At 56.9% G+C, this 17,549-nt stretch overlaps 5 protein-coding genes across 5 annotated transcripts; 3 read left to right on the top strand and 2 right to left on the bottom strand.

Moving 5' to 3' along the window:
• Positions 1-728: 728 nt before the first annotated feature.
• On the top strand, positions 729-1,447 carry BBK36DRAFT_23419 (hypothetical protein; the record flags this gene model as incomplete). The annotated part of the gene is made up of 2 exons (XM_024897959.1): positions 729-797; positions 962-1,447. The coding sequence occupies 2 exons, from the start codon at positions 729-731 to the stop codon at positions 1,445-1,447; spliced, it is 555 nt and encodes a 184-aa protein (XP_024745970.1).
• A 1,251-nt stretch (positions 1,448-2,698) lies between these two features.
• On the top strand, positions 2,699-3,359 carry BBK36DRAFT_8229 (hypothetical protein; the record flags this gene model as incomplete). Its single annotated transcript, XM_024898564.1, has 3 exons — positions 2,699-2,885; positions 2,981-3,145; positions 3,253-3,359. The coding sequence occupies 3 exons, from the start codon at positions 2,699-2,701 to the stop codon at positions 3,357-3,359; spliced, it is 459 nt and encodes a 152-aa protein (XP_024745969.1).
• Positions 3,360-4,792: 1,433 nt separating this feature from the next.
• BBK36DRAFT_1128590 (DUF914-domain-containing protein) lies at positions 4,793-6,070 on the top strand (the record flags this gene model as incomplete). Its single annotated transcript, XM_024891635.1, has 1 exon — positions 4,793-6,070. The coding sequence occupies one exon, from the start codon at positions 4,793-4,795 to the stop codon at positions 6,068-6,070; it is 1,278 nt and encodes a 425-aa protein (XP_024745968.1).
• A 942-nt stretch (positions 6,071-7,012) lies between these two features.
• On the bottom strand, positions 7,013-10,280 carry BBK36DRAFT_1184648 (hypothetical protein; the record flags this gene model as incomplete). Its single annotated transcript, XM_024896405.1, has 3 exons — positions 7,013-9,332; positions 9,400-10,020; positions 10,143-10,280. The coding sequence occupies 3 exons, from the start codon at positions 10,278-10,280 to the stop codon at positions 7,017-7,019; spliced, it is 3,075 nt and encodes a 1,024-aa protein (XP_024745967.1). The 3' UTR covers positions 7,013-7,016.
• Positions 10,281-12,298: 2,018 nt separating this feature from the next.
• On the bottom strand, positions 12,299-17,535 carry BBK36DRAFT_1172404 (hypothetical protein; the record flags this gene model as incomplete). Its single annotated transcript, XM_024895720.1, has 5 exons — positions 12,299-14,871; positions 14,961-15,179; positions 15,250-15,321; positions 15,384-16,296; positions 17,470-17,535. 5 exons carry the CDS (start codon positions 17,533-17,535, stop codon positions 12,299-12,301), a joined length of 3,843 nt encoding a protein of 1,280 aa, XP_024745966.1.
• Positions 17,536-17,549: the final 14 nt, after the last annotated feature.

The following is a 17,549-nucleotide window of genomic DNA, read 5'->3' as shown; positions in this document are numbered from 1 at the left end:
TACTGGGCACATGTTCTAGCAGCAAACTTGGCATGGCAATGGTATTATCAGATGGGCCAGTGTCAGACCGACCAGCCTTGCCCATTCAAAGAACGTGGGGGAGTTTGGCCCATCGTCAGCACGGGAAGCCCACCCCATGCAATGCCCTGGTGGCCACCTCGAACTGTCCGATTCGTGCACCTACACCTTGCCTTCCTCGCCTGGCATTTGCTACTCATCCATTCCTCTGTCAACGGAACTGCTAACTTCCGCTGACAACCGGGCCGCATGCCGCCTTTCTCATGTCCAATAACCCCATCGACAACGCCTTGCGAAGGATTCTCATCATTTCCGACCGCGTCAGTTGCACAGTTCCGATGTTGCAAGTCTATCAAGACAATAAGCTTCATCCATGTTGCTCGCAGGCAGATTTCTTCAAAGCACTTGCGGCTCTAGGCTTGAGCACACACTTTTTTCGTCTGAAACCTGAGGATGACAAGGTTTGTTCCAAGAGGCCTTCCATGATAGAGAGGTTGGAGATTTCTGGAGCTTCAACGACGATATAAACTATAACTCCCGTCTAGCGTGGAGATGTCTAGAACAGAGCATCACCAAACAGCCTGCAGCAAGAACAGCAAGAACAGCAAGGACAGCTACCAGCATCACAAGTCGTCGTCTATACCAAGCTTCGGTTCAGCAACACAGCCATCAAGAGACTAAACCTGGTCAACCAGACATCGAGCCGAATCATGTCTACTCCTCGAAGCGGCGGCAGTGTGAGTTCCAGGGGGTCTGGCAAAACTTCGGACAAGCCCAAGGTAAGCTGTGCTCTCTCCTTTGGATGTCTTGTATACAGAGATATACATATCGAAATGTGTATTTGCACGAGTATTGCAAGCAATGGACAAGCCATGCACATTACGATGTCTATACAATACTAGCCAAGCATGGCGAGATATAAGGCAGTGCTAACACGACACAGACCTCTGTGCAGCAGCTCATCGACTCGCTCACCACGCACCGCATCAACACGCTGACGGAGCTCTGCCGCATCGAGCGCATCGCGGCCACGTGCGACTCGGAGGCGGACGCACGAGCCTTCCAGCAGCCCATGACGGCAGCGTGGATCCACTATGTGTCGAGCAACCAGTTCCTGACGGAGCTCCGCGGCCTGACCCGGAGCTACCCCCTGAGCGCGGACATTGTGGCCGAGGCGTACCGCCGCGTGCGGTCGGACCCGGAGAGCAACCGCAGCTGGAACCTGGCCTGGCTGTGCCTGACGCGCATGCGGGACGACGGGCTAGTGAGGATCTTTGCGGACGCAGAGGCGCGCAAGCCGGAGATGTGGGGGGGCAAGGGGCCGAGCGAGAAGATGGTGCAGCAGCTGGCGACTTGCTTTGAGGACGAGTGGCGGGCGGCGATTGAAACGATGCTGCGGCACTGGACGACGCCGCCGACCTGGTATTGAGCGGTCCTGGGGATGTCTGAATGGGGGTTGGAGCCCTTCTTCCTGAGGCTGATGGTCGATGTGGCTGTTGACTGTTGTCTTTCTTGGTTTGCTTGTTGCTTTATCTTCTGTCCATCACTGGCTCACGCCAGCCTCTATTTCTTGTCGTCTTTTTGTCTGTACGAAAAGGGGGGATGTCTTGGGTTGTTTTCACAGCGGCTGCGTCTACCATTCGTCTGCGTCGCGCTCTCTGGCAAAGAGTGATGCACTTTTGGGGGTTTCTCATGTTCTTACACTCATTGATGGGGCCTCGGCCTCCCATATCTTACGTTTCGTTCTTCTCGGAGGATTCCTTTTCGCCTTCTGTTTCAACACACAATTGTGGCCTTTCTTTCTTTTTTTCTTTTTTCCTTCTTCTTCTTTCCTTTTAGAGATAGATTAAGAGCTCAACGGTTTCCGCTCGTCCGGCTTTGTGCATCGTATCAACTCATTTGTGCTTCGTATTTCGTGAACTATGGCCGAACAAGGGCTCCAGAGGTTCCTCCATGGAGGAAAGCATGTCGCCTGCAGGACCATCTGCACGTGGTTAATATGGAGTTAGCCCTAGTAGTACAATTCCATCTTCGAAACTGCATTTCGAGAGACTTGAGGATTAGTTTAGACAGACAAGAATTCATTTGTGGACAGATCTGGCCCGTGCCACCAGTTAGAGTCACACCCAAGATTACCTGTAAGCTTGCTAGGACATACACATCCACAGCAGAATACACTTACTGCAGTGTCACACACCGGCAATATGGATTGTTTGGGGAAACACTTAAAGTAAATTGCATACAGTAACAGGGGCCATCGGCTTCGGAGCCGAATTCGCTCCTCGGGTCAAGTGGGGTGAAAGGACGGGTGCAGCACTAGCAGGTGTCAAGGCTACCACAATGGACGAGTACTCGTAAGTCGCCATGATGCCATGGGCCAGGCAGCATGAGAAAATCAAGGCAGCGTACGTATTCAGACGCCCTCGGGATTGCCCACCATGCAGCAAGGGTATCTTGAAGAAAAAAAGATCAAAGGTACGTCAGGAAAAGGCGGGCTTGGCGAGTAGCTTGCTATAAGGGACGGACACCCTCCTGCTTGTACACACGCGTCCATGGAGGGGGGTTTCATGGAAAGTGGCCATTTACAGCTCCATGACTGCTCGGGGACGGAGGATGCTGGCAGATGAATCTGAATGCCAGAGACGCTGCGGCGTACCGACAGGCACAAGCACAAGTAGCAATGGCATCCAACCAAAGCCAGGGCCAACGTGGGCAGTATCACCATCCAACGCGAGGCCAGCCGTCTCAGGGACGCAACCAGAGTCAACAGCAACACCAGAGCCAGTACCGAGGGAGCCAGACGCAGCATCACCAGCGCGTTGATCGGCCCCAATACGCGGCTCCGAATCCAACTGGGACGGCTCCAGGTATGCCTTTCTACACCGTCTATCTTCCCTCGAGAGCTATCGGGCGTTTTGTGTCGGATAGCCAACAGACGTGCTGACGTTGAATCTCCCATCAGTCGTCACGCCTCCAACAGCCGCAACATCTGCCGCCACCGTCAGGTCACAGCAAGACTGCCTCGAGCTGCTCGCCTTGGAATTCTCGTCCCTTGCGGACCGCGAAATGCCCTCTCAAGGCTTTGATGCAGCGGCATCGCAGCAGCAACAGGTTGCAGGGCCAGCGTGTAAGTCAATGCATACAAGGCACTTTTGATGCCGTCGCGCTTACACTTGATGGAGATTACTTGCTTTGTGGAACTGTTTCAGACTAATAAGGGATTCTAAATCATAGCAGCGCCAGCGGTGCCCGGCCATGCAATCGCGTCTGGCACACCGACGAACAACCTCATCGCGAGAACGATCCGCGCGGCCATGGTGGAAATCGGGCCCAGCTCATAAACACACCCGATCGACCAGTCCAACTACTATACAAAATTGACGACCAGACATATCCTCCTCGGCACGCAATCCACAAGCCCGGGAAGTGGAACGCCCCATGACTGCCCATTTATCGCAGAAAAGAAGACTGAATCCCGCATCTGAAGCCTTCTTTCGAAGCCTTTGCAACTCGGTTCTCGACGCGGCTCTAGACAATTTTCAGCTACCGGATAAGGAGGGCGCCGGCCTTGTCGCGCGTAACCGGCACTCACAAGAGAAGGGAATCCACTACGAACCGAGACAGGGAGCGGTGCTCGGCTTCGGCTTGGAGCGGCATCGTTTCCGTGAGATTGGTGTGTCGAGTTACAACGAGCAATGTACAATACGTACGACAACACACAGCTGCAACTCACACTTGTAGATAGAACGATAGATAGACATGGATTGATGCCGAGTCTCGTCCCTCGCGCCGTTGCCACGTCGCCACATGGCCAGCATCCATCGCAGCCAGCCTCAGCTCGTGGACGCAGACAGCCAACCAGGACACGTTGGAATCACGGATTCTCTCAGCTCGCTCCAACCAGTATGTACTAGCCATCAATGTCACTCCAATCAGACAACTTCCTCTTTAGCGCATGACCTTTGGCTGCAGGGGTCCAAAGACTTTCAGCACAACCGCTTCTCACAGTGATGGATGGCTTTGATCGCGAGGCCTCTTCGTCTATCAGCTCTTGCAGCCTCACGCTTGTTCTTCTCTATTCCTCCTCTTCTTCTTCTAGCCATGCTCTTCTATCTTCTACCATCTTGTTCATCCATGCTCGACATCCCGTACTCGCACTCCAAGAATAAAACCAAGAATAAACTTATCGACTTACATACGCGTACAACTACTACATCCTCCAGCCCCGCACCGGCCCCCGGGCCTAGACCTCTTTCAACCCGCCACTACTGCCCAGTATGTACTTTTCCTCCGCCCCATTCGCTTATCACTTTCTTTTTTTCTGCACCTTCCGCCGTATCGATCGTGACTGCCATTATCGATTCTAGTCGTGCTCGCCGCCGACCATAGGCTTACCGGCAAGCGACTTGGAGTCTTTGCGCTTGCTGTCACTACTTGTAGGTGACGAAGAAAGACTCCGCCGATCGGGATCTGCCACATCATATCCGCATACCTACTGAGGCCCTCACTGGATATGCGATAAACCAACAGGTATGAACACCAGAATCGCCTGGTTGGCGCGACCAGACTAATAAACCCGTCTCAACATAGACTTCACGCCTCCAACGCCACCGCCAGCACTTGAATGAACCCCCCAAAGCAAACTCCCCGCCTTCGATCAGCATCGCCAACAGCTTCGACTTCAGCTTCAGCTTCTTCCTCGGCCTCGGCAGCGTCTTCCTCCTCTCAACCTCTCCTCGCCTCCGGCCAGCACGTTTCGTACGGCGCCGCCAATATGACCGCCCCCGCAAACCCCATCGACGCCGACTCTAAGCTCGGCTTCACCTCGACCGTCATCTCTTCCGGCTCCGGCGACAAGAACGAAGGCAGCAGCCCCAGCAACAACCTCGGCGGTACCAATGACGGCACTCCCAACGGCACCGCCGACGAGGCCGCCCTCTCCCAGGGCATCCAGATCCTAGAGGCCAAATCTGTCCACTGGTGGTCTTACCTCACCACCGTCGACTTCTGGGTCGTCATCGCCATCGGCCAGGTACTGTCGCTCTGCATCACCGGCACAAACACCTTCACCTCGTTCCTCGCCAATGCCGGCACCAACATCCCTGCCTTCCAGACCGTCTTCAACTACATCCTGCTCTTCCTCATCTACACCACAATCACCCTGTGGCGCGATGGCGCGCGTGTCTGGTTCGACATCCTCCTCAAGGACGGATGGCGCTACTTCATCATGTCCTTCCTCGACGTCGAGGGCAACTACTTCACCGTCCTGGCCTACCGCTACACCAACCTGCTGTCCGCCCAGCTGCTCAACTTCTGGTCCATTGTTTGCGTCGTCATCATCTCCTTCTTGCTGCTGCGCGTGCGCTACAAGCTGTTCCAGGTCCTCGGCATCCTCATCGCCTGCGGCGGCATGGGCATCCTGCTGGCCTCGGACCACATCACCGGCTCCAACGGCGGCCCGGGCGTCGACATGGTCAAGGGCGACCTCTTTGGCCTGCTGGGCGCCACGCTCTACGGCGTCTCCAACGTCTTTGAGGAGTGGCTCGTGTCCAAGCGCCCCATGCACCACGTCCTGGCCTTTATGGGCTTCTTCGGCATGTTCATCAATGGCGTCCAGGCGGCCATCTTTGACCGCCAGTCCTTCCGCGACGCCCACTGGGACGGCTCCGTCGGCGGCTGGCTCGCCGGCTACACCATCTGCCTGTGCATCTTCTACACCCTGGCGCCGCTCATCCTGCGCATGGGCAGCGCCGCCTTCTTTGACATTTCGCTGCTGACGGCCAACTTTTGGGGCGTCATCATCGGCATCCACGTCTTTGGCTACGTCATTCACTATCTGTACCCGATTGCCTTTGTCTGCATCATCATCGGTCTCGTCATCTACTTCCTCTCCGGCAGCATGCTGGGCGACTCGAAGAAGCCGTGGCTGGGCGAGAACCAGGAGGATGGAGTGGCTGGCTTTGGCACGGCCAAGCTCCGTGCCCTCAACGCCGCCCGGAAGGCCCAGGCGGAAGCCGGCACCGAGGCCGCTGTTGGTGCTCATTACATGTAAAGGATGGAAGCAAGAGTACGATGGAAAGGGGGGGGGGGGGGGGGGGGGAAAGGGGGGGGGGGGGGGGGGAGAAAAAAATATTTTTTGTGTTTTTGTAAAGGGGAGAAATCCAATTCTGGAAAGTAGATGGTGCGGGGGAGGCAGAGATACCCAGGAGATGTGCTTCTATATGTCGGCATGCTAGTTTGATGATGCAACGTATATGTGACGAGCATTTGATGAAGTTGCTTCCACACGACTTTGGAACATATTTTCTTTTCTTTTTTTCCTTTGCATTCATTCCGAGGCACATCTTCTCTTTGGGCGTTTCATTGCGTATCATTGCGTACCAGGCATATTATATACATGTTTACATGCTCCCAACAATTGAACCCCCCCTACCCGCAGATGAAATACAACTTGACGCTGAACTACTGCAAGAACGAGAAGCATAGAAGAAACCGCCTTCAACCCAGAGTGTCCATCCATCCATCCATCCAGATCCCAACACAGTGAAAAATTAAATAAAAAGAACTAAAACATCCCGTTCATCCCGGGGAAAAAAAAAAAAAAAAAAGTCGTCCCTATCATAAAGGAAAAAAAGACGAGTTGCCGAATCTGCGCCCCCCTCCTGTCCTCCGGCCACCCAGCCACCCATGAAAGGAAAAAATAAGATAGAAATAAAAATAAAAAACAAATGTCCAAAAGATGGAAAAGGAAGCAAGTATGGTATAAAGTTGAAAGTAGTCATGTGAGTGAACTAGAAAGATGGAACAGCATTTGATGTTGTTGTTGTTGTTGTTATGTTGCTGTTGTCAAAGATAGGTGTAGGGGCATGTGTGTTGGTGCGTATATCGAGTAAATGCACATTTGTGTGTCCAAACGTTCATTATCCAAAGTTTGTGTGCTTTTGCGCCGTTGATCCGTACGTGTTGTTGTACGTGCGTGGCGAACAGGGGCGTCAGGTTCAAGAAAGAGCCGACTCCATCTCGTCATCGCCCCCCTTTCGAGCCCCCACAACCTCTTCTATATGCTGAACCCCGTTCACGCTCTTGGCCGTCGATGAGCTCGAGCTCGGGCGCCCCCCCTCCTGCTTGCTGAGCAGGCTCGCCGCCCGCTCGTCGTGGTCGCTCCGCAGCAGCTTCGTCTCCGCCTTGGCCAGCGTCTTGTCCTCGAGGCCCTCGAGGAAGGAGATGTCGCCAACGCGGAACTTCTCCCGCAGCCCCTCGACGCCGGGCTGGACTGCGCCTCGCTGCGGGGGTGGAGTGACAACCACGTGGTCGGGCCATAAGATCCTGCGGGCTTCTTCTTCCGTCATGGGGGGCTCCTCGACATCTTCTGGCGAAACGACACTGCTCTCGTCCGAAGGAGTGGCTAGTTCGTCCAAGGGATCAAAGGGGCGCTGCCGAGGCGTCGTCGGAGTGGCCGTATCATCGTCGTTGTCAGAGCCCTCATGGGCCTCGGTAGTGGTAACCGGCAGCAGAGGCGGCGGAGGATTAGACTCTTTCGGCTGGAACGGTGGTGGAGGATCGCGGGTCAGAATATCGATATCGTCTTCGACGTCGTTGTTCGTATGAAGTCGGCCTCCCTGGGACGAGATGGATCCGTGCCGAGTCAGCGGATCGACACTGGAATCGTCATCTTCGTCCGAGTCATACAGCCCCTCGTCCTCTTCACTCCTCAGGGTGATCGCATCGGCGCCGTCGCCAAAGCCCCTCTCCTTGAGCCTATCCGACTCCTCCTTCAACACTTTGCTTTCCGCCCTGTCGTCGTCCAGCGAGTAGCGCCCTATGCTTCCCCAGCGTATCCGATCGGCGCGCAGGATGTTGCGCATGAGGTGTAGCTCGTTTCTCTTGTATGTTTCGTAAAAGGCGCGGTTGATCCTGGCCGCGGCCTGCAGATCCTCCAGCTCCTCCATCTCGCCCAGTATCTGCAGGCGAACCTCCTCTGGGAACTCGGTGACGACGCTGTGGATCTTCTCATGCGCAGCCATCCGGTTGAGCCCCGCGGTCAAGAGCAACTGCGGTTCCGACATCTTGTGTTTCGAGAGCGCCCAACCGTGGCTCTTGCCGCTTATATCAAACAGAGTCAAGCCGGTGACGCTGTTGTAAATGTCGGCGACGGCCGCTCGGAACGCGGGGGCAGGATCGCAGACACTTCCAGGGTGAAGCGGCGCAGGGGGGCTCGGGGTCGAGCGGAGCGTTTCCATCATCTGTGCCAGGCTCTTGGACGGAGGCGCCTGTGCGTTTGCAACGTGCGTCATCACGGCGGGCTGCACAATGGTTGGCAGCAGGCCGAGCTCGTTGTACACCAGCATCATCCACCCCAGATTGGAGGCGTCGCACCAGTGGTTGCCTTTGGGGCATCTTGGGGTGCTCGTGAGCGTCATGGCGGGCTGGATGGGAGAGGAGAGATGGCTGTCGAGATCAGAGAGGGATATGTGCTGTTTGGCTTCCGACGAAGCCGTGCCCTGCGCTGGTGGACGAATGTACTCTTGGATGGTGCTGGCGCAGCTCGCATACAGCTGGTCTACCTTGGCGCAGCGAACCGCCCAGACCTTGTCCTTGATTTTCTTGGGCCAGGGCTTGCTGTGCAGGTCCTTCTCGTCGGCAAGGTTGAGGATGGCGCTCTTGGACATTCGGGTGAAGAGCTGGCGAAGCCCAAAGGCATAGCTGATGATGAGTAGGCCGTCCGGCATGTCGTCGGCTCCTTTGTGCATCCACTGCGGTAGCCATCTGTGCTCGACGACCATCTCGAGTGGCGACGTGCTCTTGAACTTCAGGCAGCACTCAGCAATGGAAACAAACTGCTCAAAGGTCACGTCTCTGGGTACTTTGTCGTTGTGCATGTGGGCGGCATGGAGCAGAATCTCCAGCGAGCCGTGGTGGTTGAACTCTTGCTGCGGCATCCGGTACAGCTTGACCTCGGACCCGTCGTCGCAGAAGTACGGCACCGGCGGCGGCGGGAGCAGATGGGATACGTCGTCAGCCTCGTGCAGGTAGTGGCTGCTGGCGTTGCCAGAGAACATGCGCGCAAAGACGGGCGACGTCTCTGCCAGCAGGGCAGAGGAGACGCGAAACCGCAAGGCAGGCTCGTTGCCCGTGGCATCGGACCCCAGGTTGGCAAACTCGAGAACAGCATCCCCGCGAGGGGCAATGGGAAATTCCTCAATGACTCTGCCCGGGGAGATGCCCGACTCGCCCGCCTGGAGCAGCTTTCGAACATCCCTGAGCTCCTGCTTGACCCTCTCGTAGTTTCTAAAGCGTATCTCATATCGCGGGAACTGCGCAATAGACGATTAGGAACTTGCACAGGCGCCATTCGATGCATACAAGGGACAGTGTGCTCACAAATTGAGGATCGGCAGACAGGATCTTGGTGACGCTCGCATTGCGCATCCGGTGGACCGCGTCTCTCCTGAACTTCTTGCTCGTGAACAAGGCCTCGAGCATCTCGGGCGTGGCATCCCGCTCATAGCTCATGTACGTCTCGGCAAGGCTGAGCTTGAAGTGCTCGGCCAGCACCTCGAGACACGTCTTCCAGTCCCGGATGGGCGTCAGCCAGTGGTCACTGCCATGACCCCTACTACCGCCGGCCGTGACGACCTCGGCTAAGCTGCGGCCGCTAAACGAACTCCTCTGGTCAAAGAGGGCGCTCGGGCTGCGAGGCGTGTCTGCGGCGGAGTCCTGGCGAGTCAATGAGCCGGTTTCGGCGGCGTTGGAGAGGGTGCGCGGTGTCTTGATCTCCTCCCGGAGTATGGCGTCGCAGAGAGCGGCACATCGCTCGTTGATCTTGGCAAACTCTTTGTAGGCGCCGTCGACGTGGCTGGGGCCCGAGGGAGCGCCTCGCATGCGCGCGACGAGGGTCTGGAGCTGGCGGTAGTTGGACTCGACGGTTTCGTGGATCGAGCTGGGTTCGTGGACGGGGGGGTCGGGGGATTCGGTGTCAACAGAGGGGCCGCCTGGCTTGTTCTGCGCAGCATGTTAGTTTTGGCATCGGCAATGCAATGCTGGCCCAACGAGTAGGAACGGCAAGCGGGGCAGCAAGGGGAGATGCGCGCCGAGGGCATCCTCTTGGCAGCAGGTCAACGTACAGTCCAGTTCTTGTCGTCCTTGTTAGAGCTGCGAAAGGGCTTGCGAATGGCGGAGGGGAGCCGCCATATCTTTTGCGACGAGCCAGTGGACGAGGCGCCGCCCTCGCTGTTGGTTCTGTGAATCATGTCGCTCTTCATGGGCGGGACGAGGATATTCCGTCGTCTGTATCGATCGAGAGCGGGAGGAGGAGAGGCGGAGGAGGGTGCGAGTATGACGACGAGAGGGAGGATTCGGAGAGAAGAAGAAGAGGAGGAGGTGGTGGAGGAGGAGCAGGAGGAGGAGGAGGAGGAGTGGCGACAGGATGCTGCTGACGACTGCAGAGTTAATGCCAACGAGAGCAGAGTGCCGACACGAGAGAGAGTGAGAGTGAGTGTGTGTGTGTGTGAGAGAGAGAGAGAGAGAGAGCGAGCCAAGATGCGCGTCGCCTCGCTCTGCAGAGCACAGCCCGGCACAGCACAGCACAGCAGCACAGCACAAATGCTTGCGTCAAGCCTCAGAGTCCACGGCAGCGTCGGTGCCCGCATCCATCGGCATCATCGTTCCTCGCCTTGCCGTCCCTCCAGAGTCGGACTCGAATCAAAGGCGACGACGACCAGACAAAGCGGACAGACGGACAGAACACAACGGTCGAGAAAAAAAAAAAAGAAAAAAAAAAGAGGGAAAAAAGAAAGAAAGGGAGACAGAGAGAGAAAGGAGTCTCCAACCCGTATCGCCAAGATTGCCAAAGGAGTTGCAGCTGGGAAAATGTCGGTGGGAGTTTTCCTTCTGATCCTGCCGCAGGTGGTGGGTGGTTTTGTCGTGAGATCGGGGCAACATTGGCTGGGGGTGGGAAGAATCCGGGGTAAGGAAAAAGCGGGATTGTCGCAAACCAGTGAAATGGAACTCGGCGGTTGATTTTCTCCAGCCGGGGCGCGTGGCTCCTTGCCCTTACTAGTGGTGGTACGTACCTTTACAGCACCCGGAGGGCCCAGCCTGGAACGTTCAATGGAGCGTGGAGGCTGCGAGCCCTGGAGAGCCTCCATCCTGAGGTCGGGTGAGGGCTGTTTGACATTTGATGGAGGCATGGCACAGGGGCGCTGATGGCGCTGTAGTGGTACATGTACTACATACATAGCTGCGAGCGGTGCTCTCCGGTAGTACTAGGTAGGTGCTTCCTTTGAGGCTGCTTCAGGCTGATTCGAACCATGATTCCAGGTGGACCTGCAAGGGCAAGGCACGACCACAAGACCCTGATGTGCGGCGGGTGCCGTTGCACTCGATGCGACAGTACCTTACATGCACCATCATCGCCGTCTGGACCACCCAGACGCTGCGTAGCACCGACCTGATACTAGCCATCTTCATCTCAGATCGGGCATCACACGTACAGTAGGTATGTACTCCAACTAGTCATCCGAGTTTCATACAGTGTATTATACTAGTTCCGCCATGTATCTGATGTACGCTTTCATACGTGCTGTCCATGATCTTCTCAATGCTTTTGTAACATCCATCTATGCCGCTGGGGGTGCTCCTGCAAAAACCATAGGAAATAATAACAACGCAAAGTGAAAACCCGAATCGAGATTCCAGCCCTTCCTCCCAGATGAGCTTTCATTGATGCAAACGCCTTTCCACCCGGCCATGTATATGTATCAATCCCCCGTAGCCCTCCTTTCCGTCAACTCGTCCCGAATCTTTCTGTGACATGTCATTCATGGAGCCGCGAATCCCATCCTGTTGCGTTTCTATCGTCTTGCTCTTGGTGGCCCTTTTTTTTTTTCTTTTTTTTTTTTTCCTTCTTCTTGACTTTATTTTCTCCCTTTCGTTTATTCCTTTCATGCGCGGATTTCACGATCCTGAACCATGTCCAATTCTTTCTTTGATGCTGCCGTGTCGAGTATACGCAGGTGCTCTCGCGTTCCCGACAAGAGACATCGTACACGATTTGCGTTCCCAGCCTTCCCGCCCAAGCAAAATCTGTCCGACATTGAGTGTCGTAGCCGTGGCCGATCTCCTATCCAACATCGCCATTAGCATCATCCTTTCCCATCCCATAGTTGAGAGAGATGGGCTGTCGAGCTCCCGTAGAAGTGCCATCATTTTCGAATTACATGGCATGAGAAGATCGGGCCGTTGTCGCCACCGACATCGAGATGGGTATGCGCGCGCGTGGTTATCCTCCCTTTCGCTCAGAGTCGCTCTTTGGCGGCTGCTCCGCGTGCGAGGCCTGCGCAAGCCCGCTCGATCCCTTCTTCTTCCCCTTGACAGCCCGCTGCCAGCCATTGTCATTCTCGCTCTTAGCGCTCCGGACATGGCCACCAGTCTCGCGTGATGCTTGCGCCGAGTTCCGCTGAGTCTGGCCGGCCGACTTCTGTGCCTTGGACGACTTCTGAGCATCCTGAGCTGGCTGAGCCTTTTCTTCCGCCTTGGTCACCGGCTTGGTCGTCGTCTCTTCGCGAGCTGTCTTGGCATCTGCTTTTTCACGAGCAGCCTTGCCAGCAATGGGGTTCGACATGTCTGGCTTGCGCAAGGCGGTCGGGGACGACGCCTGGGCTTCGTAAACAGGCGACAAATGGGCCATGTCGACACCGAGGGGTTTGCGATGGTCAGCTATGGCAAGGTCCAATGGAGCAATGACTCCGTTCTGTGGCTGTCTGGAAATGAGGCGTTGCTTGCTCGAGGCGGCAAGCTGCGCCATTCCGTTGGCTTGCAAGACATCGTGCGGTATGGGGTATGGATTTGCCTGATACGAACCCATCATCGCGACCCTGTCCCTGAACGAGGCATCCTCGGTAGAGGGAATTGCCAGCTTGGCATTCGAGCCGTTCACGATCACGGGCGGGCGATCCATCAAGGCCGAAGGCATGGGAGGAGCCGGTGCAAGCGATGGCAACGGCTGCCCGCCCGGCGCTTCCGCGGCAACGGCGCCATTGCTCGACGGTGCCGAGCTGATGTGCAGAGCGTTGTCAATCTTTGCCATGGCACATTCTTCGGGCGCCTGAGCGTCTTTCGGTGGCTGGCTTGACGCAGCAATCATGCTGGTCTTGAGCCCGGATCCGTTTACGACCAGGGGTCGGTTCGAATTTTTGTTCTGAGCCGCACCAGCTGGTGGGAAGGGAGCCGAAGCCAGGGGCGACGAAGCAATCGTCCCGGTGGTGACAGCCCGACCATGGTCGAGGGGCGAGGGCGACCGTGACGTCCTCCTCATTCGCCTGTCCAGGATGGTCTGGGGCAACTGATCCGTGGAGAGCCGACGCCGCCTGGGGCTAGATGACTGGTTCAGGACCTCTCCGTAGGCAGCGCCGTTTGCTGTTGGGCTGTGGCTTTGGAGCAGCGGTGGCTGGCCCAGACGCGGGCTCCGCGACGCTCCCAGCAGCCCGGTGGATCTGCTCTCCTCGGACGGCGGGGAGACCGAAGCGGCCTTGGATCGATCGTCGGGATCCGCATCGTCGGAGACGAAGCTGGGAACGGCGACGCCATGCACATGTCTATGAGCATAGCCCGGCGCACTAGACGGGCCAGCTCCAGAGGTGTACGCCGCCCTGCTGTGCGCTCCGGATGGAGATCGCGAAGGGGGCTGGGACTGCGACCTCAACGAGCTTGCCGATGCCGAGATGCCGTTATCCGACGCAACGGTGGATCTCTGCAGAGGACGGCGGAAGTCTTGCCCCATGCCGTTGGACGTCACCGGCGAGGAGGGATACGTCCCATAGCCAGTCGCCGCCTGCGCGTAGAACTGCTGATTGATGCCCATGCCGTAGAGCGAATACAGATCGGGCCGTAACGTGGTGCCAATGGGCCCAGTGTCAAACGAATTCGTCCGAGACCGATCGGTAGCCGTCTGCTGGCCGTTCGATGACGCCGCGTTGGGAGACATTCTCTGCTGGCCCATGGTCTGATGGGACATGTATGCCGGCGACTGCTGTGCCTGTGCGTAGAAGTGGTTGAGTTGCTGACGCATGGTCTCCTGGTAGGCCATCTGCATCAGGTCCTGCTGAGCAAACGGAAAGGGGTACTGGTTGCCGGCGGCGAGCCACGACATGTCTTGTGGCATGGTGACGGGCTGGACAAACATGTTGGGATCATAGGCGGGCGTAGTCGACGAGGCTCTCCTGTTGGAGCCTCCGCTGCGATGGTAATTGTTACTATGCCGGCCGCCGCGGTGGCCGCCGCGGCCGCCTCGTCCGGAGTTGCTCTGCGAGGAGCTGCGCAGCAGCACGGGCCGAGGCTGCGAGGCCGGCCGGGACCAGACCCTCTCCTCCTCCTTCGGATACACGTACTGCTCACAGGCTTCTTCGAGCTTGGCCTCGGAGATGAGATCAAACGCCCTTCGGAGCTCCAGATGAAGACCGCGAAACGAGTATTCGTCTGCCGTGTTGCCAAGATTGCGAGACGTGTTGAACGGCTCCTCGACGCAAAGCTGGTTATTCAATGCATAGTGCCACTTCTTCTCTGCCTTGGTGATCAACTTGCCCTGCCGCACAGAAAGGACGTGCTTGTCGTAGTCGAACTCGTGCGCGTAGAATCGGAAGAACTGGAAGAGGAGTTCCGCCTCGGAAGATTTGTTCTTGCTGCCAAATCCCTTGATCTTCTTGAGGTTATCGGCAAAGTCACTGACAGTCCCATCTGGCCTGGTGCTCTTGTATGGCAGTTGATGCAGTGCTGGTAATACAGCTGGGTTCCGCAGCTGCAGGAATGCAATGATGAGACATATCCAAGTGTAGGAGCTGAGCGTACCTCCGAAAGCTGTGATAGAGTTAGGTTAAGGAAAACAAATAAACTCGAAGGTGTTGCCACAAAAGCAGAGCACCAGTGTCACGGGAATAGAACCATACCAGCGTCGTTGACAATCCTCCTCCGCGTCCAGTGCTTCAAAATCATCGCCAACTGTCGTACGCGCGGATCGGCCTCGACATATGTGCGCACCATTCGGGTGTTCTCTAGCGCTAGGGTATTGTTCACGTTCATGTCACAAGCAAGGCCCAGCTCGGGGTCCCAGATTTTTACAATGGGAACCTTGGCCGCAGAGATACAAACGACTTTCTCCATGCCCCCTACAGATTATCGTCAGCGTCGTGAACAAGCCAGTACGTTTGTAGCAAAATGAAAGAGGGAGAAACGTACGTCGAGCAAGAAGGTCGGCTATCATGCAGACATCCTCCATCTCGTGCCATGGTGTCGTGATGCAGATGTCAACTGATATACGTGTTAGAAACCGCGATATGATATTGGACGGATGAAATGGGGAAGAAACTTACCGTCAGAGTCGTCCGAACATAACAGATTGCCAGACGAGCCAAACAAGTGCACCTTGATATCATGCCCTGGCCACTCGGTATTGAATATCGTCTCCAATTTGTTGACGAGCTTTTTCCTGTTCTCCTCGACCTTTTCCGTGGGCAGCAGCTTCTGATAAATCTCATTCATATCGGCAGCCAGCTGCTTCTCCTCGCTCTCCGACAGCTTGCTTTTGATGGTTCGCAGATCCACCTTTTCCAGCCGTTCGCTTCCGACCGAGTAAGGTATCCTCCTCCTCGAATTCGCCTGCGCCGTCTCGTACTTGCAGCCGCCTAGTCGCGGGGGCAGCGGGCGTAGCGAGGGCAACGCGCTGTTGGTCTCGGAGTAGGCCGACCGCGGCGAGTGGTTGTTGACGTTGTTGGGGGAAGGCTCCCGGGACTCGAAGGAGAACTGGCGGGCATGCTGATGAGGGGTGGACGGCACGGAGCTGGAGTGGGAGAGCCCATGGGGCGAAGAGGACCTAGCTATCGCTCGATGGGGAAAGTTCTTGGGCACGTCGGCAGCCAGCTTTGCAGGCATCTTGGGCGGGACGTCCTTGGGCGTTATAACGGTGCGGCTTTTGTCTGAGCCCTGATGTGCGCGGCTCCCATGGCCTCCGTTCGCAGTCCCCTTGGCAGTGGTGGCGGTGGCACTATCCCTGAGCGATGCCTTGCTAGAAGATCGCGACCTTGACGTGGCCTGGACGTGAGGGACGGACACGATGGGAGGAAGTGGCGCGGACTGTAGGCCACCTCCCCGTGCCGGCGAGATGAGCTTGTTGTAGTGAAGAAGCTGGGCGTGGTATATGGACTGCTGAGGAAAGAGGAACGGCAGGAAGCCGATGTGGGGAGTGAACTGTAGGTTGTTGGCGGCGGCAGCGGCAGAGGTAGAGTCCTGGGATCCGTCTGGGGTATGCGCCGTCAGCCCGTTTGGCGTCGTCGGAGTTGTCGACGTCCAAGGACTGGGAGGATAAGAATGCTGGGTTTCGGACGCTTGGGTCCGGGCGTCCATGGAACGAAGAGACTGGCGACTTTGTAGATGCGAATAGCCCGCCGAGGCGACGTCTGCAGCCGACCAAGAGGGCGGACTGGCTTCGTCGGTGACTAGGTCGGTTAACTGCCGCTGGATGTGGGCAGTGCGACGGTAATCGAGGGGAGGGGGGCCCGGATCGGTGATGCTCCCGTCCGCTTTGTCAAGCACCGGAGGGCGGAAACGCTGCCAGAGGCGGGTTGTGCAAGGCGGGAGGGCAGCGGCAGTGCAGACTCACGGATCCCAGAGAGCGCGAGGACGCTGCACGATATGCGAAGAGATGGAAACGTGCTGCTCGCGGGCCCACAGAGGATATGGGGTGGGCAGGAAGATTCGGCGACGGCAGAGACGCAGGCCCAGGCTCGGTGGGCAATGAGGGGATCGCGAGGCGACGACAAGTGTAGAATTCGGGGAGACGATGTCGTCAGGAGGAGAGGACGAGCCACTGTCGAAAGAGCTGCAAGACGGCAAGCGATTGACGACGCAAAAGGGGGCTCGTTGGCGGGTATCGAGGGAATTGCTCGAGCGGCGTCTGGGGGAGGAGATGCGACGAGCAGGGCGGAGGGAGGAGAGGAGAGGGAAGAAAAGGAAACAACAGACGAAGAACCGCGGATGAAGAAGAAGTAGAAAAGAAGGGCAATGCCAGAACAGGACAGGACAGGACGCAACAGAGCGTCGACGATGCAGGACAAGGTCGAGATGCCGTCCGCAAGCAGTTGCTGCAGGATGGGGAACCTGTGAATGCAGGTCAGCGAGTGAAGAGAGGTGATGTGTGGTGCAAGGCCTCCACTGGAAAGCGCTGCGCTGTGCTGCTAAGGCTGGCCGTTGGTGGCACGGGGTAGCGGTACTCGCGAGCCCGCGGCGCACAGGTCGCAGGTACCGGTACTTTGCGTGCTGGCGATCCCCTGGGGCTGCTACTGCAGCGCATTTAGCGCCTGGGACGGGTTGCGACAACGCGAGGTATCGATACCTTACTAGACGTTGCCAGGCGAGGACCCTGCCAATACGGCACAGGAACGAATAGGTACGGGTACTTACTTTCGGGATGATTTGCTCGCGATCAGACCGTCCGTAGCAGTGGGCGGTGCAGGCTGCTTTGTACATAGAAGGACTGCCAG

Source organism: Trichoderma citrinoviride, assembly GCF_003025115.1.
Source record: "Trichoderma citrinoviride strain TUCIM 6016 unplaced genomic scaffold BBK36scaffold_16, whole genome shotgun sequence".
In the NCBI taxonomy this organism is placed as follows: domain Eukaryota; kingdom Fungi; phylum Ascomycota; class Sordariomycetes; order Hypocreales; family Hypocreaceae; genus Trichoderma; species Trichoderma citrinoviride.
Note: the sequence above shows the minus strand (reverse complement) of the source record. Positions and strands in the feature narration are given on the sequence as shown.